The sequence below is a fragment of the Schistocerca nitens genome, chromosome 1 (genome assembly GCF_023898315.1).
Source record: "Schistocerca nitens isolate TAMUIC-IGC-003100 chromosome 1, iqSchNite1.1, whole genome shotgun sequence".
NCBI lineage: Eukaryota > Metazoa > Arthropoda > Insecta > Orthoptera > Acrididae > Schistocerca > Schistocerca nitens.
In genome coordinates, this window is record NC_064614.1 from 797,201,352 (window position 1) to 797,220,420 (window position 19,069).

The 19,069-nt window shown below is 41.3% G+C and overlaps 1 protein-coding gene across 4 annotated transcripts in view; it reads left to right on the plus strand.

Moving 5' to 3' along the window:
• Positions 1 to 6,178: 6,178 nt before the first annotated feature.
• LOC126262422 (uncharacterized) overlaps positions 6,179 to 19,069 on the plus strand; it is a 77,924-nt gene continuing 65,033 nt past the window's right edge. Inside the window, exons 1-2 of one of the 4 annotated variants that reach the window (XM_049959076.1) lie at positions 6,179 to 6,293; positions 6,888 to 7,059. In XM_049959076.1, coding sequence (XP_049815033.1) covers positions 6,893 to 7,059 — 167 coding nt within the window. In that variant the 5' untranslated portion in view covers positions 6,179 to 6,293; positions 6,888 to 6,892. Of the gene's footprint in view, positions 6,294 to 6,383; positions 6,748 to 6,887; positions 7,060 to 19,069 lie in introns of those variants that run through there. The other 3 variants (XM_049959059.1, XM_049959068.1, XM_049959085.1) reach the window with 3 other exon arrangements.

A 19,069-nucleotide genomic window follows, 5' to 3' on the forward strand; every position in this document is an offset into this window, starting at 1 on the left:
TACAGTCAGCTGATCCAAGAATTGAAAGACAAATTACATATATCAAATCATAATGAGAAAATTCAAATTTTGACCTTACTTCCCTAAAGCTGGTCTATCAAAAAGACTATGGAAGAATTTTGTGTTTCAGAAAGAATGATAAGGAATGCGAGAAAGTTAAAAGCTGAACAGGGAATATTGGCGCAGCCCAAAGGTAAATATGGGAAAAAGCTTTCTGGGGCTGTGAAGGCAAGGGTCATAGAACATTTTTATGATGAAGAGTTTAGTCGGATTTGTACAGGAAAAAAAAGACTGTATTACTGTTTGGATTGAATGAGAAACTTAAACTTTGTTGCGTGCCGCAATAAAAATGGACCGGAAATTGGATTTTCCAAATTTTGTGAATTAAGGCCAAAGTGGTGTGTGACTGTAGGCACAGCTGGTTCACATTCAGTTTGTGTCTGCACAATACATCAAAATGTGAAACTAATGTTGGCATATAGCCCAATAAAAGAAGATTACAAAATATTACTGAGCAAAATTGTCTGTAATTTGGAAACAAAGGACTGCATGCTTCATCGCTGTGAAGTATGTCCAAGAACAGCAACTCTACAGGAATATTTGGAAAGCACTTTTGCAGATACTGATCGTGAGGATACAATTCAGTTAAACAATGGACTTACACTGACAGAGATACATTTGAAACCAGAGAAATGACAGCTGAAGAATTCACTGAACTATTAGTTACAAAACTTTTGACTCTTTTTTACTCACCATTACATTGCAAAGCATCAGAGCAAGCATCTCCAGTTCACTAAAGGTGTCTCAAACCAGGAGAACTGATTATATTAATGGATTTTGCTGAAAATAACTCCTTTATTGTCCCAGATGCAGTTCAAGGATTGCATTGGGAAAATAGTCACACTAGAATACGTCCATTTGTCATTTTCTACAAAGACAATGAAGACCTAAAAAGCATCAACTACTGCATAATCAGTGATGGCTTCCTACATGACACAGTTGCAGTGCATGTGTTTTTAACATACTTTATTAAATCCCTGAAGTGCATTTTTAAAGAAAATAAGCATATTTATTATTTTAGTGATGGTTCTGCTGCACAGTACCAAAATTTTACGAGCTTCCGAAATCTTTGCCATCACAAAAAAGATTTTGGCATTACTGCATAATGGAACGAGCCATGGGCAATCATGTGACGGAATTGGGGGCACAGTTAAGCATTTAGCAGCAAGAGCAGCAGTACCCAATTGACAACCAAATCTTAACACCAACTGATCTGTTTAAATATTCCCAAAAACATGTGCATGGCACTGAATTTATCTATATTAAAAAAGAAATTATTGAAGATGCAAAAATTCATCAAGAAAAACATTTTGAGGATGGACGTACAGTGTCTGGTACAAGAGACCATCACCATTTTGTGCCAACTGATGAAAAGTGACTTCACATTCATAGAGTATCAAATGATACGCTGTCCTTTATAGCGAGTGTTAATCGATACGCTAAAGTTGCTACTAAACATATTGCCATTACTGAACTACAGCCTGGCCAGTATGTCACTTGCGTTTATGATGGAAAATGGTGGATAGGAAATATCTGTGAACTTTCATGTGAAGAAAAAGATGCCTTGATTAATTTCATGCATCCTCATGGAGATGCACAATCATTTTGCTGGCCAGCTAGAAGAGACATACGCTAGATTCCAGAACAACAGATAATTGCAGTTATACTAGTTCCAGCTGCTTCAATGATGGGGCGGCAATACAGTTTGCCGGAAGCAATAGTTTTGGACATCAACAATAAATTTAAAGCATACTCACATTCAGGCTAGGGAACCTGTTAGATACTCACATTGTGGGTTGGGAACCTGCAGTAAAGAAACCCACCCATGGCTGACCTTGCATGGCTATCGGGTGTGGCCCCTTGGCGATGCGGCTACCAGTCACTGAGATGGTAGTGGCACAGCCACCATGGACCAATGAAGGATTTTTCTCCAATTACAGAAAAATTCAATAGCTTAGGTGCAATTTTTGCACCTTACCCAAAAAGACACCAAAATGAAAATAAGTTTTTGTAATAGAATGAAATGTGCTCTGTTGAATGGTGTTAATGAATGTAATGTGGTAACTGCCCATTTTGAGATCTCAACTTTGAACATGGATATATTTTGATGCATTCATGTTTTTTAGCAAAGTTACGGGATGGTAGCACAGTAATTAAACACACAAGCCAGGCCGAAATTTGTGATATACTAAACACCCAGACAGACAGTAGTTTGGCAAAATACCAGGTCAATAGCGCACTTTCTCCACTACTTATGCCTCATTAAAGTATGTGACAAATTTCTCGCAACATGATTTGTTGCCCACTTTGAACTAAGATTACGCCAAATCCATTGCTTTCTGAACTCTACTTCCATTATTTGTGTGTGGAACACAAAAAGTTGTACCACTATACCCAGAAGCATTAGGAACAGCGGAATGCCAAACTTGAAGATGTATTCGCAAATTTTCGGTCTTGGTAAAAGTGGTGTTCACAAAAGTGGCTCTAGCGCCTGAACCAAGTTACAGGAGCGTGGAACTTTGCATAAGTTCATGTAGGGTCCGCAACTACATACTGTACAAAATCCATCAAAGTTAAGGATGGCTGAGCAGAGAGCCCTAGGACACTTCACATGGAATGCCCCATCTGTTAAACTTCAGTTACATGATAAGTCAGTCTAATCTAAAGCTTGTAAATTCAACTAAATACCTAGGAATTGTGATTACAAGCAACTTAAATTCAAAAGAACACCCGCAAAATGTTGTGGGGTAGGCAAACCAATGGGTGTGTTTTACTGGCAGAACACTTACAAAATGTAACAGATCTACTGACGAGACTGCCTACATTACACTTGTCTGTCCTCTTAGAGTACTGCTGCATGGTCTGGGATGCTTATGACATATGATTAATGGAGTATACTGAGAAAGCTCAACAAAGAGCAGCATGTTTCGTATCATCATCACAGAATAGGCAAGAGTGTGTCACTGACATGATACAAGATTTGGGGGGGATAAAACTAAAACAAAGGCATTTTTTGCTGCGGTGGAATCTTCTCACACAATTCAATCAACAACTTTCTCCTCCGCATATGAAAACATTTCATTGATGCTGACCTACACAGGGAGAAACAACCATCGTAATAAAATAAGGAAAATCAGAGCTTGCACAAAAAGACATAGGTGTTCATTTTTTCTGTGTGTTGTTCAAGATAGGAATAACAGAGAATTATTGTGAAGGTGGTTAGATAAATCCTCTGTCAGGCACTTAAGTGTGATTTGCGGAGTATCCATGTAGATGTAGAAGTTTAAAATGCTCCCTTTTGGGAATCTACACTCTGTCAGAACGCTGGTATTTTTATATTTCAAAGTTGTTACTGAAGAACAACACTCAAAGAGCTGTTTGATGCAGTACCCATTAAAGTCTATGACATGGGCCATTATTCCACTCTTTGAGATCCTGTGATCAGGAGAATTACCAATAATTGTATGTAAGAAGTATAATAACCCTCTCAAGTTGACAGAATGATCTGTCAAAATGAGGAAAGAAGGAGAAAGGCCTTCATAATAACTAGAGGACTGAAAGAAGGATACTGTCAGCTGCCCATATTCTTAAGATGTATGAGTAGGAGGTAATGGATCACTGGTGTAGAAAGTGCTTGGGGACTGAAGTACGGAAGCAGTGTAAATACGCACAATGTATGCTGATGATAATTTCTTTGCAATAAATGAAGAAGAGGATATATCTTACGTGCTTAGGAAATTGTTGGAAGACTATAAAGAAGTGTGGTTTTAAAAATGAATTTTGAGATGGAATATCTGTCTGGCAGAGAGCAGCTATCCAGAAATTAAATCCTGTACTTTGTACCTCAAATATGAGTTTAAAGGTTAAAATGTGGTTATACAAATGCACCTTGGAACCTATAAAAAGCTCTGTGTGTGTGTGTGTGTGTGTGTGTGTGTGTGTGTGTGTGTGTGTGTTGGAAACTCGCAGAAAGAAATAGAGAGACTTAGAGCTTTGGAAATGGACCACGTGAAGAGAGAATGAAGAATTTGCTGACTTGACTGCAGAAGAAATGAGTAAATAAGGAAAAGGATGCAGACCTACTAAAGTATTGCAGACAGAATAGAAGAAAGACAGCCTGGACGATTGGGGTGTGTCAGAAGTAGTAGAGAACATAGATGGCCAAAGATATCACTTTCATGGCAACCTCCTTGAAGAAGAATGAGAGGAAGACCATGAAAAGGGTGGCTAAGTGGTATATAAGACGTGGCAAGGGAAGTGGAGGAGATGAGGACAAGGAGGAACGGCGAGATCTAGGCATTTGACGAGAGAGATGCGGCACACCATTGTATGATCCCCACAATAGGGCAGTGCCCCAGATATACACTCCTCTTTCCCTTGTATTATGCTTATAGTTGTACCATACTAACTTACAACCACGTAAGTGAATCCCATTAATTTCTGTAACTTTCAAACAATATTTTGTTATGCATAGTACTGGGGAGAGTGTGTCACTTTTAGAGAAGCAATGAACTGTGGATGAAATATTCTGTTGAATTCAGAGCTACAGTATCCACTCAACAAAGTGATCTAAGTGTCATTCCTCACAATGTCATATGACATTTATTGCCTAGTCTCACTCTTTTGAAGTAGCCCTACCCATGATGTTAAAAGTCTGTACAATGGTCAAGCTGTAGAGTAAACTGAAGGGATATTTGGCCAAGGACTTACAGTTCAAGAGAAAGAAATTCAAACTTTGAAGTTTGTCAATAACATTGTAATTTGAGATGGTACAGGACTTTGAATAGCAGCTGAATGGAACATATAGTGTCTGGAAAAGAGAATAGCAATTAACATCAACAAAAGCAATGTAGTCCAAGTCAGATTCTGCTAAGTTAGATTAGGATGTAAACCAACACAGCAGACGAGTTTTGATATTTGGGCACCAAAATAACCAAATTAGCCTAAGTAGAAAGGATGGAAGATGCAGACTGGCAACAGCAAAAAGTGCATTTCCAAGAAATGAGAAATTTGTTAAAGTCAAATATAAATTAAAATGTTAGGAAATCTAATATCTCTCTCTCTCTCCCCCCTCCTGAAAGTAGGTTGCACCTGGCAACAGTCTTATGTCAGGTGAGTACATGCAGCACTACTATAGTACCGTACTAAATGGTATGTGCTTCTACTTCAAGTCACTTGTACATTAAACGCAGCTGATTTGTTACATGAAAGCTGCATTAAAATGCAGAAACTATCCGACTGAATCAAAAAGTGTTTTAACAAATCTTGCACTATCGTTTACAAAAATTTGAAACGTATTTCTCAATCTGCGATACAGTTACAAGTATATTCATATGTGGACTATAAAGTCTCCCCAGTTCCCTCACTGCCTTTCAATTACATGGTTGGTTTGTGGGAATTAAAGGACTAAGGGTATTTAATATGGAGTTAGTGACACCAGCCAGAATTTTATCGAACTTTGAAGTAGCTTGCATCTTATAAACGCTCATAGTTTTTGTATTCACTGTTCAGTGCTGTTTAGAACAGTTGGTAATGACGGAAGCTAGGGTTTTGATCTTAACTTACAAAAGAACATGTAATACGTTGGAACATACTGACTCTGTAAAGCCACAACCTAAGTTCTAGAGTCGACTTCCTTCCATTAGGCCCCGAAACCTTAAGTAACAGCAATTTTGAAACTTTTATTTTCACTATGTTCTATACATTCTTGTGTTGTAAACTTGTTTATTTCCTATGCGTAGGCTTACATATAGCACCATCGAAGACACTTTAGCAATGTAACAAATGGAAGGAATGCATCGTTTAGAGGATACTAACGAATGCTACTTATTTTAAGTACTTTCATTGACAGTTGTAAGGAACATTAAAGTCAATTCCGAATGAGGTCTCGTAAAAAGATCTTATTTATTTCTCACAATCAACTGGATAGAGTTTTAATACTTTTACACCAAATGAAGACGAAAATCTTCCACATAAACGACCATATTGATAAATATAACACGCGTACACGCACTCAGTAACCACCTCCAACAACCAGTCACACTTCTGACGTTTCCAGTGATGGACATTTCTTTTTTAAATCAAAGATAGTTGATTTTAGTATTTCATATTGTTTAGCAGGTGCTGCCATCTTGGATGATGAACTTGTATTTGTTGCAAGTTTGTGTGGATTTGAAATTAAAATAAGTGATTATTGATAGTGTCCGTTGTTATTCTATTTCTGTTTGCTAAAGGTAAATATTGAACAGATATTGAATTTTAGTAGTAGTGTATTAATTTGGAATATTTCAATCCTACAGCCTTCTTTATTTACAGGGAAATCATGGGAAGGGCAACCAGTGCGTCATACCGCGAATGTTGAAATTGCTGGAAAACCTAATGTGACAATGTCTAGCTAAAGTGTTAAAATATTTGAGTAATTGTGGGAATATTAATATAGAATGTGTACGTTATCTTGTGTGTGACCCTTTATTACAATGAATATCAGAAGAAGTAAATTTTAATAGCGTGTTGTCAACGTACACAATTTGGTATACGCGGACTGTAAATGCAATACACAAAATTATCCCTGTAAATACCTCTACAGTTAACCATTGAAGAGGGGGGCACGTGCATGAAATAAGCCAAGTAACTTTCAGGAATCAGCCTTGTTATTGTTCGTTCTGGCAATAAGTGTGTGGGTCTTCGGTAATTGTTTGGCCATGGTTGTTTAGTTTCACCGTAGTTAGAAATTTTTTAATCATTCTCGTATCTCTGTAGAAGAAGTGATGTTAGCTTATGTACTGACTCATGCATGTCATCCTTCTTATGAAACTTGCTTTTGGTAGGCGTAATGGCTGCATCAACGGAAAAATCGAGTATCGCAGGGCACGAAGACAGGATGAGATGTTTTGTTTGCGATGGAGCAGCGACTGGAAGATACTATATTCTTGCTACTTGCAGAACACAGACATCCAGGATAAGATTAATTGAAAAGTTGGGTCAGCTTGTCGGTGAAAGGTATGTTGTAACTAATTGCAAATTGTTGTGATGTTATATCAGTCCTGGTTGACGTAGTATTGTTGGTTTTATAAGAGTGAAAAATATTAAAGTACATATTCCACAAGCGTGAAAGAACTGCTTATAACATAGGATAACTCATGCAGTTCATGTCCAAACGGCTTTTGTAACAATTTGTTAGCAGACCACGAGTTATGTTGAACTGATTTACCACTTGTAATTGTGCATGGGTCAGTTGAGAAGTTGTGACTGGTACGAGAAATTGTCAGGATCAGTGTGTGCTATGGCTATCCTTTGTGTTGACTACTTCATTATATTCCTCTGTATATTATCCAACACTTAGTTTGTTTTTAATAATAAAATCCGTGTGAACATTTGTTCATGTATAACAGAAAAGGAAAATATTGAAGCTGAGATACAGTGGCAGTAATACATTTGTTTTTAAATTGTGAGGCAGGTCTGCTTAGACTGAAACTACCTTCTAAATTTTCAGGTATAGTTGACAGTACCTTGCCAATGTACACAATCCCACTATCCTTGGAATGTGTTAAGCTTCTGAAACATCAACAATTGTGTGATGAGAACCAGAATGACACACTAACATGTGCTTGTGCTCAATACACACTTTGCACCTCATGTTCATAAACAGAAACGTAATTTTCACCAAAACCAACATGTAGCATTGCAAACTCTGTAGAATCTTGGTTCAGAACAGTTTCCTTTTGCTGATATTAATATGCAGACTGAGCTCTCTTTTTACAGCAATGAACAAGAAACTGAGGAATTATGGAAATTCTGTATTTCTCTGTATCAGCTATAGAGCTTTCTTTTTTGACTTTAATAATTTTACAGTTGTTTTGTTCCATCTTCCAAACATATCACAATAAATTCAAAATTTCCAATTTGTCAGCTTTATCGGCTTCTTTGAAACCTCTACCATTTTGACGTTTTTCATTCATTCCACCAACTGAGCTCACTGGGTGGCTGGCATATCATGGTTTAAGCAAATTTGTTGCTGTAAAAACTGGATTATTACAATGTTTCCTATGAAGCCTGCTGAACATTTATGAAATTTTTGTGATACATGCACAAACATATGTTATGAGGTAATTTGCTGCTTAATTGAACATGTGGGCATTCTTCTGTAAACTCGGATGTCCCAATTTTAATTTCAGGGTGCTCCTATTTGAATACCTCGTATGTTTCCATGAATTGGACGTGACTAAGTTATGAATGTAAACTGCCTTTTTCTCATTATTTTCTCTAATCACTATTCTGTCCTCCCTGCCTGGTGGCTGGCAACTGACGACACGACAGTAGAAACCAGTTACCATGTCTCTAGTTTCAGAACCAAAGCCTGTATTTTGTGGACTTCTACAATGACTTCAGACTTTCCATCTGATTAATTTCCACGCAAGTCACTGAAGAGCTCATGAACATCTACAACTTCAACTCGAGCCGTGGCTTTACCTAGAGCACTATATGACTTATATTGTGATAAACCAGCTTTACTAGGTTGCATCTTACATTACACTGTGTGTTCTAACTCTGTCCCTAGTTTTAGCTCTTCTTTCTTCTAATAAGTCATTGTTTATGTGGACTCAAATGCAGAAACGTTTGTTTCTGCTTCTGTTGACTTTTTCTAGCTTCTTCCCGATGCTTCTTCTTAAGTTCTTCTTATTTTTCTTCACTCTTTAACTTTTCCTACCTTCTTTTCTTTCTTTCTGCTGCTATTAATTTCTGTCTTTCTGCTGCTATTAAGGCCATCCCATTCTTTTAACCTTAGAAAAATATAACTGTAACTCAGATTATGTGACTTGCGTTACACATTTAATTTTCTGTTTTTACAGTATTGGCTGAAATTGGGAAATTTTTAATAGTGATATTAGTTACACATGCACACAAAGAAGTAAATTGCTGAACAAGATGAAGTTAGACCTAACATTCCTCTTAATATAAAACCTTAATTACATGAAAGTGGCTCGTGTTATGTAAAATTCAATGCTATTGTTTTATGTTATTTATCATAACTTGTAATTTACCTACTTCAATTTTATACTGTTTATGCAATACATTAGGGTATGTGACTGTAATATAAACTATGAAATACTAATTCTTATCTATCAATTAGCGGAAATCTAGGTCCAAAATCTCCAATAATTCACACTGTCATCACATGAAAAATGTATGGCCTTATAAAAAGGGCTACAAGTGATGGAGGGAAAGCAATAGTAGGCAATAAGACATTGTTATCATGCAGTAAAAAGTCCAGCCTTTTCAAGCAATATATAAAAAGTATCAAATTTTAAACTTTTAAAAATGATAAGTGTGCCCTACTTTACATGGAATATCCCATAAATGCCGGGATGGTTCCTTTGAAAGGGCACAGCCGACTTCCTACCTTAATTTGATGGGACCGATGAACTCACTGTTTGGTCCCCTCCCCAAATAAATCAACCAACGAACATGGATTCAGAAAACATAGATCGTGTGACAACCAACTCTCAAATGACATCCTGCAAGCCATGGAACAAGGGAGGCAGGTAGATGCTGTATTCCTTGACATATGAAGAGCATTTGACACAGTATTATGACAATGTTTATTAATGAAAGTATGATCCTATGGGATATCATGCAAAATTTGTGACTGGGTTGAGGATTTCCTGGTAGGGAGAGTACAGCATGTTACACTCCTGGAAATGGAAAAAAGAACACATTGACACCGGTGTGTCAGACCCACCATACTTGCTCAGGACACTGCGAGAGGGCTGTACAAGCAATGATCACACGCACGGCACAGCGGACACACCAGGACCCGCGGTGTTGGCCGTCGAATGGCGCTAGCTGCGCAGCATTTGTGAACCGCCGCCGTCAGTGTCAGCCAGTTTGCCGTGGCATACGGAGCTCCATCGCAGTCTTTAACACTGGTAGCATGCCGCGACAGCGTGGACGTGAACCGTATGTGCAGTTGACGGACTTTGAGCGAGGGCGTATAGTGGGCATGCGGGAGGCCGGGTGGACGTACCGCCGAATTGCTCAACACGTGGGGTGTGAGGTCTCCACAGTACATCGATGTTGTCGCCAGTGGTCGGCGGAAGGTGCACGTGCCCGTCGACCTGGGACCGGACCGCAGCGACCACTGATGCACGCCAAGACCGTAGGATCCTACGCAGTGCCGTAGGGGACCGCACCGTCACTTCCCAGCAAATTAGGGACACTGTTGGTCCTGGGGTATCGGCGAGGACCATTCGCAACCGTCTCCATGAAGCTGGGCTATGGTCCCGCACACCGTTAGGCCGTCTTCCGCTCACGCCCCAACATCGTGCAGCCTGCCTCCAGTGGTGTCGCGACAGGCGTGAATGGAGGGACGAATGGAGACGTGTCGTCTTCAGCGATGAGAGTCGCTTCTGCCTTGGTGCCAATGATGGTCGTATGCGTGTTTGGCGCCGTGCAGGTGAGCGCCACAATCAGGACTGCATACGACCGAGGCACACAGGGCCAACACCCGGCATCATGGTGTGGGGAGTGATCTCCTACACTGGCCGTACACCACTGGTGATCGTCGAGGGGACACTGAATAGTGCACGGTACATCCAAACCGTCATCGAACCCATCGTTCTACCATTCCTAGACCGGCAAGGGAACTTGCTGTTCCAACAGGACAATGCACGTCCGCATGTATCCCGTGCCACCCAACGTGCTCTAGAAGGTGTAAGTCAACTACCCTGGCCAGCAGGATCTCTGGATCTGTCCCCCATTGAGCATGTTTGGGACTGGATGGAGCGTCGTCTCACGCGGTCTGCACGTCCAGCATGAACGCTGGTCCAACTGAGGCGCCAGGTGGAAATGGCATGGTAAGCCGTTCCACAGGACTACATCCAGCATCTCTACGATCGTCTCCATGGGAGAATAGCAGCCTGCATTGCTGCGAAAGGTGGATATACACTGTACTAGTGCCGACATTGTGCATGCTCTGTTGCCTGTGTCTATGTGCCTGTGGTTCTGTCAGTGTGATCATCTGATGTATCTGACCCCAGGAATGTGTCAATAAAGTTTCCCCTTCCTGGGACAATGAGTTCACGGTGTTCTTATTTCAATTTCCAGGAGTGTATGTTTAAATAGAGTGTGATCGACAGATTTAGAAAGATTTAGAAATCACTTCAAGTGGGCTCTTGCTGTTCTTGCGGTACATTGATGACATCGCAGAAAATAATTTCAGACTTTTTGCAGGTGATGCAGTTAGCTAAGGCTAGGAAAAAAATCTTACCTTCATAGTCTTGGATGTTATTGAATTTAGCATATGTTAAAATGAAGGACTAAGTGAGGAACACACATTTTTTTTGTTTTCCCCCAAAAAAATTCTGCTCTGAGATACAGCCCACCAAAGATGACACTGGGCATACCATTTTGAAGATGCAAACTTTGGAAAAAATTTTAAAATGCTGTATCTCTGGAACTACCCTGTCGACCTGGTACAGAAGCAAATTACCAGAGCCACTTCCTCATCCCCTCAAACCCAGAACATCCCACAGAAGAACCCCAAAAGTGCCCCACTTCTGACAGGATACTTTCCGGGACTGGATCAGACTCTGAATGTGGCTCTCCAGCAGGGATACGACTTCCTCAAATCCTGCCCTGAAATGAGATCCATCCTTCATGAAATCCTCCCCACCCCACCAAGAGTGTCTTTCCACCGTCCACCTAACCTTCATAACCCCTTGGTTCATCCCTATGAAATCTCCAAACCACCTTCCCTATCCTCTGGATCCTACCCTTGTAACCGCCCCCGGTGTAAAACCTGTCCCATGCACCCTCCCACCACCACCTACTCCAGTCCTGTAACCCGGAAGGTGTACACGATCAAAGGCAGAGCCACGTGTGAAAGCACCCATGTGATTTACCAACTGACCTGCCTACACTGTGAAGCTTTCTACGTGGGAATGACCAGCAACAAACTGTCCATTCGCATGAATGGACACAGACAGACAGTGTTTGTTGGTAATGAGGATCACCCTGTGGCTAAACATGCCTTGGTGCACGGCCAGCACATCTTGGCACAGTGTTACACCGTCCGGGTTATCTGGATACTTCCCACTAACACCAACCTGTCAGGACTCCAGAGATGGGAACTTGCCCTTCAGTATATCCTTTCTTCTCGTTATCCGCCATGCCTCAACCTCCGCTAATTTCAAGTTGCCGCCACTCATTCCTCACCTGTCAGTCAACAACATCTTTGCCTCTGTACTTCCGCCTCGACTGACATCTCTGCCTAAACTCTTTGCCTTTACAAATGTCTGCTTGTGTCTGTGTATGTGCGGATGGATATGTGTGTGCGTGCGAGTGTATACCCGTCCTTTTTTCCCCCTAAGGTAAGTCTTTCCACTCCCGGGATTGGAATGACTCCTTACCCTCTCCCTAAAACCCACATCCTCTCATCTTTCCCTCTCCTTCCCTCTTTCCTGACGAAGCAACCATTGGTTGTGAAGGCTTGAATTTTGTGTGTATGTATGTGTTTGTTTGTGTATCTATCTACCTGCCAGCGCTTTCGTATGTAAGTCACATCATCTTTGTTTTTCTGGCAAATTCTTCACGAATACACAGAACTGACTGGATGGTCTCAGATTTCTTAGAAGTCTCTTCAGTAAATGGCTTAGCACTGAACAACTACAATACAGAAACCTGCAGTGAACAATCATGGCGAAGAAACCGACAAGAAACAACAACAAAGTGTAAGAAATATCTGCAACGATGAAAATGGAAAGAAGTAACTGCAACAAAGAGTGTGATAAGAAGTAACTGCAACAAAGACAATAGAAATAAACATTGTAACAAGGAAATTAGTAAGAAACAACTTCAGTGAAGACATACATTACCCTTAAAAGTTAAAAAAATGATTTTTTAAAATAAAACCTGCCCAACTTAAAAGTGGAAGTTCTCCTTTACAGAGAATATGGTACTATGTGGTACTAATCAACAGGGGGAAAAAATCTAACTTTGATGGATTGGCGTTTTTGAAAAAAAAAATTTTTTTCTGTAAATTATAAAAAAAATTCAAAAGGTGACAGTAAAAGAACTTTTGACAGATACGTCCAAACGAAGGATACCAGTGCAGCCATAAAACAATTATTTTTCAAATATAAAAACCTCTAACAATATATCTATAACTGTTATAGAGATATAGTTTTTTAAAAAAATCCAAAATTTTCATCTTCAAAATGGTGTTCGCTGTGTCATCTTTGGTGGCCTGTATCTTGGAACAGGAATTTTTTTGGAGAAAACAAAAAAATACGTGTTTCTTACTTCCTCCTGAATTTTAACATATGCTACATCCAATAACATCTGAGACTATGAAGGTAACCACCCAGCCTGAAGTGATACGGATTATGCCATCTACACAAGTATCGTCAGATCTTGATAAGATCTCAGACTGATGGAAAGATTGGCAACTTGATTTAAATGTTCAGAACTGTAGAATAATGTTTTAAACAGAACAAAAAGTATTGTGTGCCTATGGTATCAATAAATCACAAGTGGAATCAGTCAGCTTATACAAATGCTCTGCCATGCAGGTTACATAGGGGGTAATCGGGACCGACTGACCACCTATCGTCCTCAGCCAATGATGTCATTAGGCTATGGTATGGAGGGGTTTAGTGTCAGCACATTAGACTCCCAGCCGTTAATGGCTTTGCAACTGTGCAACTACTACGTCTCATACAAATAACTCCTCAATTGGCAGCTAATATAGATGCCTGGTTGTTATTTGTAGGGACGTGAAATTCATCCATAAGTAAAGGAGGTGGCAAACTTCAATTCATTGTTAGAATACTAGAGAAATGCAGTCTGTCTATAAAGGAGATCTTATGTAAGCCTCGTTTATGTTAAGGTATGTAAATTTATATCGACAGTTGTTTTGTTTACTCCATTGTGTTATAATTACTCATTCTGTTCTGGGGGTGTGTAGTTGTTATGCATGTACTGATTAATTAATAAAATGATGTTTTGGAAAGCTTTCATGTGTGTAGTAAAAAATACTGAACAAAAGGTTATGGGCCCAGGTACACATGCCTGTACCAATCATTCATATTGATACAAATGAGTGGAACAGCCTCAACTGGACTTCCAGTGGTTGAAAAGTTGATCGGGCGTGGAAATTACTCAACATGGAAATTTGCCATGAAGGTGTATTTGCTTCATAACGAACTGTGGGATGTTGTTGAAAACACTCCTCGAGATCTGATGAAATGGGCAATTCTTGGAAGAAGAGAGACAAAAAGACACATTTGTGGGTTATACTTTTCGTTGACAAGATTAATTATTCCCATATAAGGGACACACAAACGGCAGCAGAAGCCTGGTCGGCCTTGGAAGAGGCATTTGAAGACTCGGGACTCACATAGAGTGGGCTTTAGATCATTAATCACTACCAAATTAGATAAATGCAAGTCAGTAGACGACTACTGTGATCGAAGAATAATAGCCGTGTTTGAGTTAAATGAAATGAGGTTTGCCGTGAGTGAAGAGTGGATAGGAGCTTCGCTTCTGGCTGGATTACCTGATCATTATCAGCCTATGATCATGACACTTGAATCTCCCATGACGTGTGTGCCACTGTTTTCTATTACAGTTCAACTGCTACAAGGTGTCAAACGTGAAAGTGCAAATGGAAATAAAGAACCTGTTGTATATACAGATAAGAAGAGGCCTATAAAACATATTATTAAATGCTACAAGTGCAATAAACCGAATCATATTGTTAAATATTGTTCTAGCAAGGACGAAAAAGGAGGAAGCTTGTCAAAAAATTATGATGGCGGATATGTATTTAGGAAACAGACACAACAAAACAAAGCTTTTCTTGCTGCTGCTGTTAAACAATCTCACGAAAAGGACATGTGGTCCTGTGCTTTGACTCACATTACTAATGATGAATAGAAGCTTCATAATGTCAATACATGTATAGTTCGGTGACTAGCATGAGGGATAATGGGTTAGTAGCACAGACCAGTGGAAGTGTTGATCTGACCTTCTATACTGGTGGTGATAAAGCAGTAGAAGCATCCAGCGTTATTCATATCCCAAACTCAGCTGTAAATTTGCTCTCAGTTAGTAAAATTGTAAGCTAAGGACATAAAGTGACTTGAGGTGGACTCATCTAAGATGCAGAAGGTGAACTAATTGTCAGAACATTGCCAAGAATGGGATCTATTGTTTAAATAAAAATGAGATGAAAGCGTGCTACTGTACAAAAGATAGTGGATTCTTATGGCATCGCAGGCTAGGACATAAGAATTGCAGAAGTATGGTGAAGTTGTCAAAGGTTTCAATTGGACTAAATGAAGATATTGTGGCCAGGGATCCCTGTGAGTTGTGCATCGTGGGAAAACAGTCACGTCTTTTATTCAAACTTATCAAAAGGTATTCTAAACACATCTTAGACTTAGTACATTCTGATTTGTGTGGGCAAATGGAGACAGAATCTATTGGTGGAAGTCATTATTTCCTCACATTTATTGATGATTTTTCGAGATTCAAATTTGTTCATTTCTTGAAGGAAAAAATCTGAGGTAATAAGGATATTTGAAAACTTCAAAGCCATGATGGAAAAGCTGACAGGCAGAAATATCAAGAAGTTGTGGTCTGACAGTGGAGAGGAGTATGTCAGTGATGATCGAAAAGGATTTCTGACTTTTGAGGGTATTATCCATCATATTATCATCATCATGCTGTTGTTGAGAGAGCTAATAGAACTTTAGTCGAAAAGGCTCGTACTATGATATTCAATGCTAACTACCAAAGGAATATTGGGCTGAAGCTGTGTCTACAGCTGCAAACCTATCAAATCGTTCACCGTCTACCACACTGCCCATTCTCCATCTCTTGGGCGAGGACACCTTCCTGGGTGCATTTTCCACCATGCACTATGCAGTATCGATTTCTGCATCGCCAAGGGGTGTTTATCTGACACGTTCCACACCCAGGAGGATTCCCTCTTTTATGGGTCTATGGAATGAATAATTAATCTAATCTAAGATGCCCACCCCACTGGGGCATCGGGACTCCCGGCAATGGCCATCCTGCCAGGTGGCCTTTGCTGTGGCTGGGTGGCACCTGTGGGGAGGGTCCCTGGTTGGAGTGGGTGGCATCAGGGCGGATGATACACGACAAAGCGGTGAAACACCAGCAGTCTCTAGGCAATCACAAGCTCAATTCATCGCACAGAAGTACGACCCCAAATCATTCCCCTCCCTGGCCACACCATGGGAGGAACGTCAGGCTAAGGATGGCAGCGGATCTTATTCGCCCGGGTACCTTGTATGCTCGAGAGCTGATGGGGAATCTTTCATGACAATGAAGCCTCAGTTTTTTGTTGAGCATTTAGAGAACAAGTGTTGGGAGGTGGAGGGCTTGTCCAAAATGAGATTTGGGTCAGTCCTAATCAAAACAGCATCCTCTGCCCAGTCACGGGAGTTACTCGCTTGTGACAAGCTGGGGGATGTTTCTGTAACCATCATGCCCCATAAGAACTTAAATATGGTCCAGGGTATCATATTTTATAGAGACCTTCTTTTGCAGTCCGATGATGAGCTGCACGCCAGTTTAGAGTGGCGAGGTGTACATTTTGTCCGGCGTGTCCACCGGGTTCCAAAGGATAATCAGGTTGCCACCGGTGCCTCCGTCTTGACCTTTGAGGGTGATACATTGCCCGAGAAGGTCAAGGCGATGGTCTACTGGTGTGATGTAAAGCCTTATATCCCTCCCCCGATGTGGTGCTTTAAGTGCTGGAAGTCCGGTCATATGTCTTCCCGCTGTACTTCCAGCATCACATGCCGAGATTGTGGACGCCCATCACATCCCAATACTCCATGTGCCCTGCCTCCCATCTGTGTCAACTGCGGAGAGCACCATTTGCCTTGCTCGCGTGACTACAGGATTCTCTAGAAAGAAAGGAAAAATCATGGAGTACAAGACCCTGGACAGACTGAGGCTAAGAGAAAATTTGAACGCTTGCGTCCTGTGCGTATGACGTTGTCTTACGCCACCTCTACAACAATTCTGGCACCATCGGCTCTGCCAACACAGGTCACCTCTCAGAGCCAGAAGACTACACCTGCACCCTTGATAGTGGGGGCATTTCCCTTCCTGTTGCTCCTGCAGCACCTACTTCGTGATGAACCCCCCCCCCCCCCCCCCCAACCATCGGGAACGTCCATCCCTACTTCAAAGCCAGAGAAGTGTAAGTCTTTTTCGGCTTTCCTCGCTAGGAAGGGGTCCCTTGGGTCACCCCCTTCCCATGTTTCTTCTAGTGGGAAAGACGACACCCACTATTGGTTGAAGAGCCCAAAAGTAGCTGGTTGTAGGGCTTCACACTCATCCTCAGTCCTGGAGATTGAGCCAGTGAAGTCCTCCTAGACAGGGAAACCCAAGGAGCAGCAAGAGAAATCCAAAATGAAAACCCCTAAGACCAAGGAAATTGCGGTGGCACCCACACCACCACTACCTACAAGCTCTGTGGCTGAGGATGGGGTGGAGATTTTGGCGTCCACAGAGGACCTAGATCTTGCCAGACCATCAGACACAATGGATATAGATTGCTCAGGCAATAAATCAGTGGCAGCAGTTGACTCTGAGGCGTAAACTACCTCATTGAATGTTCCATATTTTCCCAGTCTCACGATGTCATCCTCCAGTGGAATTGCGGCTTCTGGTAGCGTCAGTTCAGGAGTCCATCTATGCCCTGGAACAGTCCTGCCGTTCCATGGTGTTTGTGTGGACCCCCGGACACGTTGGAATCCCCGGCAACGAACTTGCCGATAGGCTGGCCAAACAGGCGATGCAGAAACCGCTTCTGGAGATAGGCATCTCCGAAGCTGACCTGCGTTCTGTCTTACACCACAGGGTTTTCTGGCTGTGGGAGACGGAATGGCATAACACCATGCACAACAAACTGCGTGTCATTAAGGAGACTACTAATGTGTGGAAGTCTTCCATACGGTCCTCTTGCAGGGAATTGGTTGTCCTCTGCCGGCTCCGCATTGGCCTGGTCAGAGACGCCGGAAATTTAGTAAGCCTCATTTCTTCGCAACAGAATGAACACTTAACGACTTACGCCCCAACAGGCCAAATAGCTGAAGAAATTTTATTAGAGACAACGCACTGTCCCCCAACATCGCTGACAACCAAAAACTGTTGACCTTGTCAGTCATATCCATATCTACCAGACATAAACAAAGCAATTTACCAAAATTCACACACTGTGAACAGAAAAACTACAATAATGTCGAGATAACAAAACCAAAACCATTAACTCACTGAAAAATATTCTGCTGAAAGCACTGTCACCACCGATACCACACACTTGCAATGCTACCATGCAAGTGAACCCCATACACCACATAACAAGCTACCCATAAACATACCACCAGAGAGAACCACCGACCGCAACAATACGCCACCTTTAAACATGCCACACACGCAAACTAAACCAAAAACATCACCTAACACACAACTCATAAACACACCACCAGAGAGCACCACCGATCACATCAAAACGACTTCTACAAACACACCACTCTCACAAAGTAAACTCCGCGCTGTCGAGACGTCGCACACCGCAACAGCCTTACGTCACGGGTCAACGCCAACAGGTGGAATCGGATGCTTCCCTCGACCCTTCTCCAGAACTTTATTGCATAGGATTTCTGGGAGATCCAAATTTTTCCTTTATCATGATCCCCTAATTTCCTGACAGTACTACGAGGTCATCGGTCCCTTGTTCCTAATAAAACAATGCCACCAGTGTGAGAATAAAATGGACGTAACATATAACTCAAAATGGAAATAAAGGAAAAGCCACAAGAACGAAGGGAAGGCAATGAACACTAAAAGGAACAAAAGAGGACAAGAAAACAACAGCGAGACACTAGAAACAGAAGAGAGTAAAACATGAAAGCAGATTACAGTGGCTGGCCAACCACGAGAATAAAAAGGGAAAGCCAACCACTCTGCA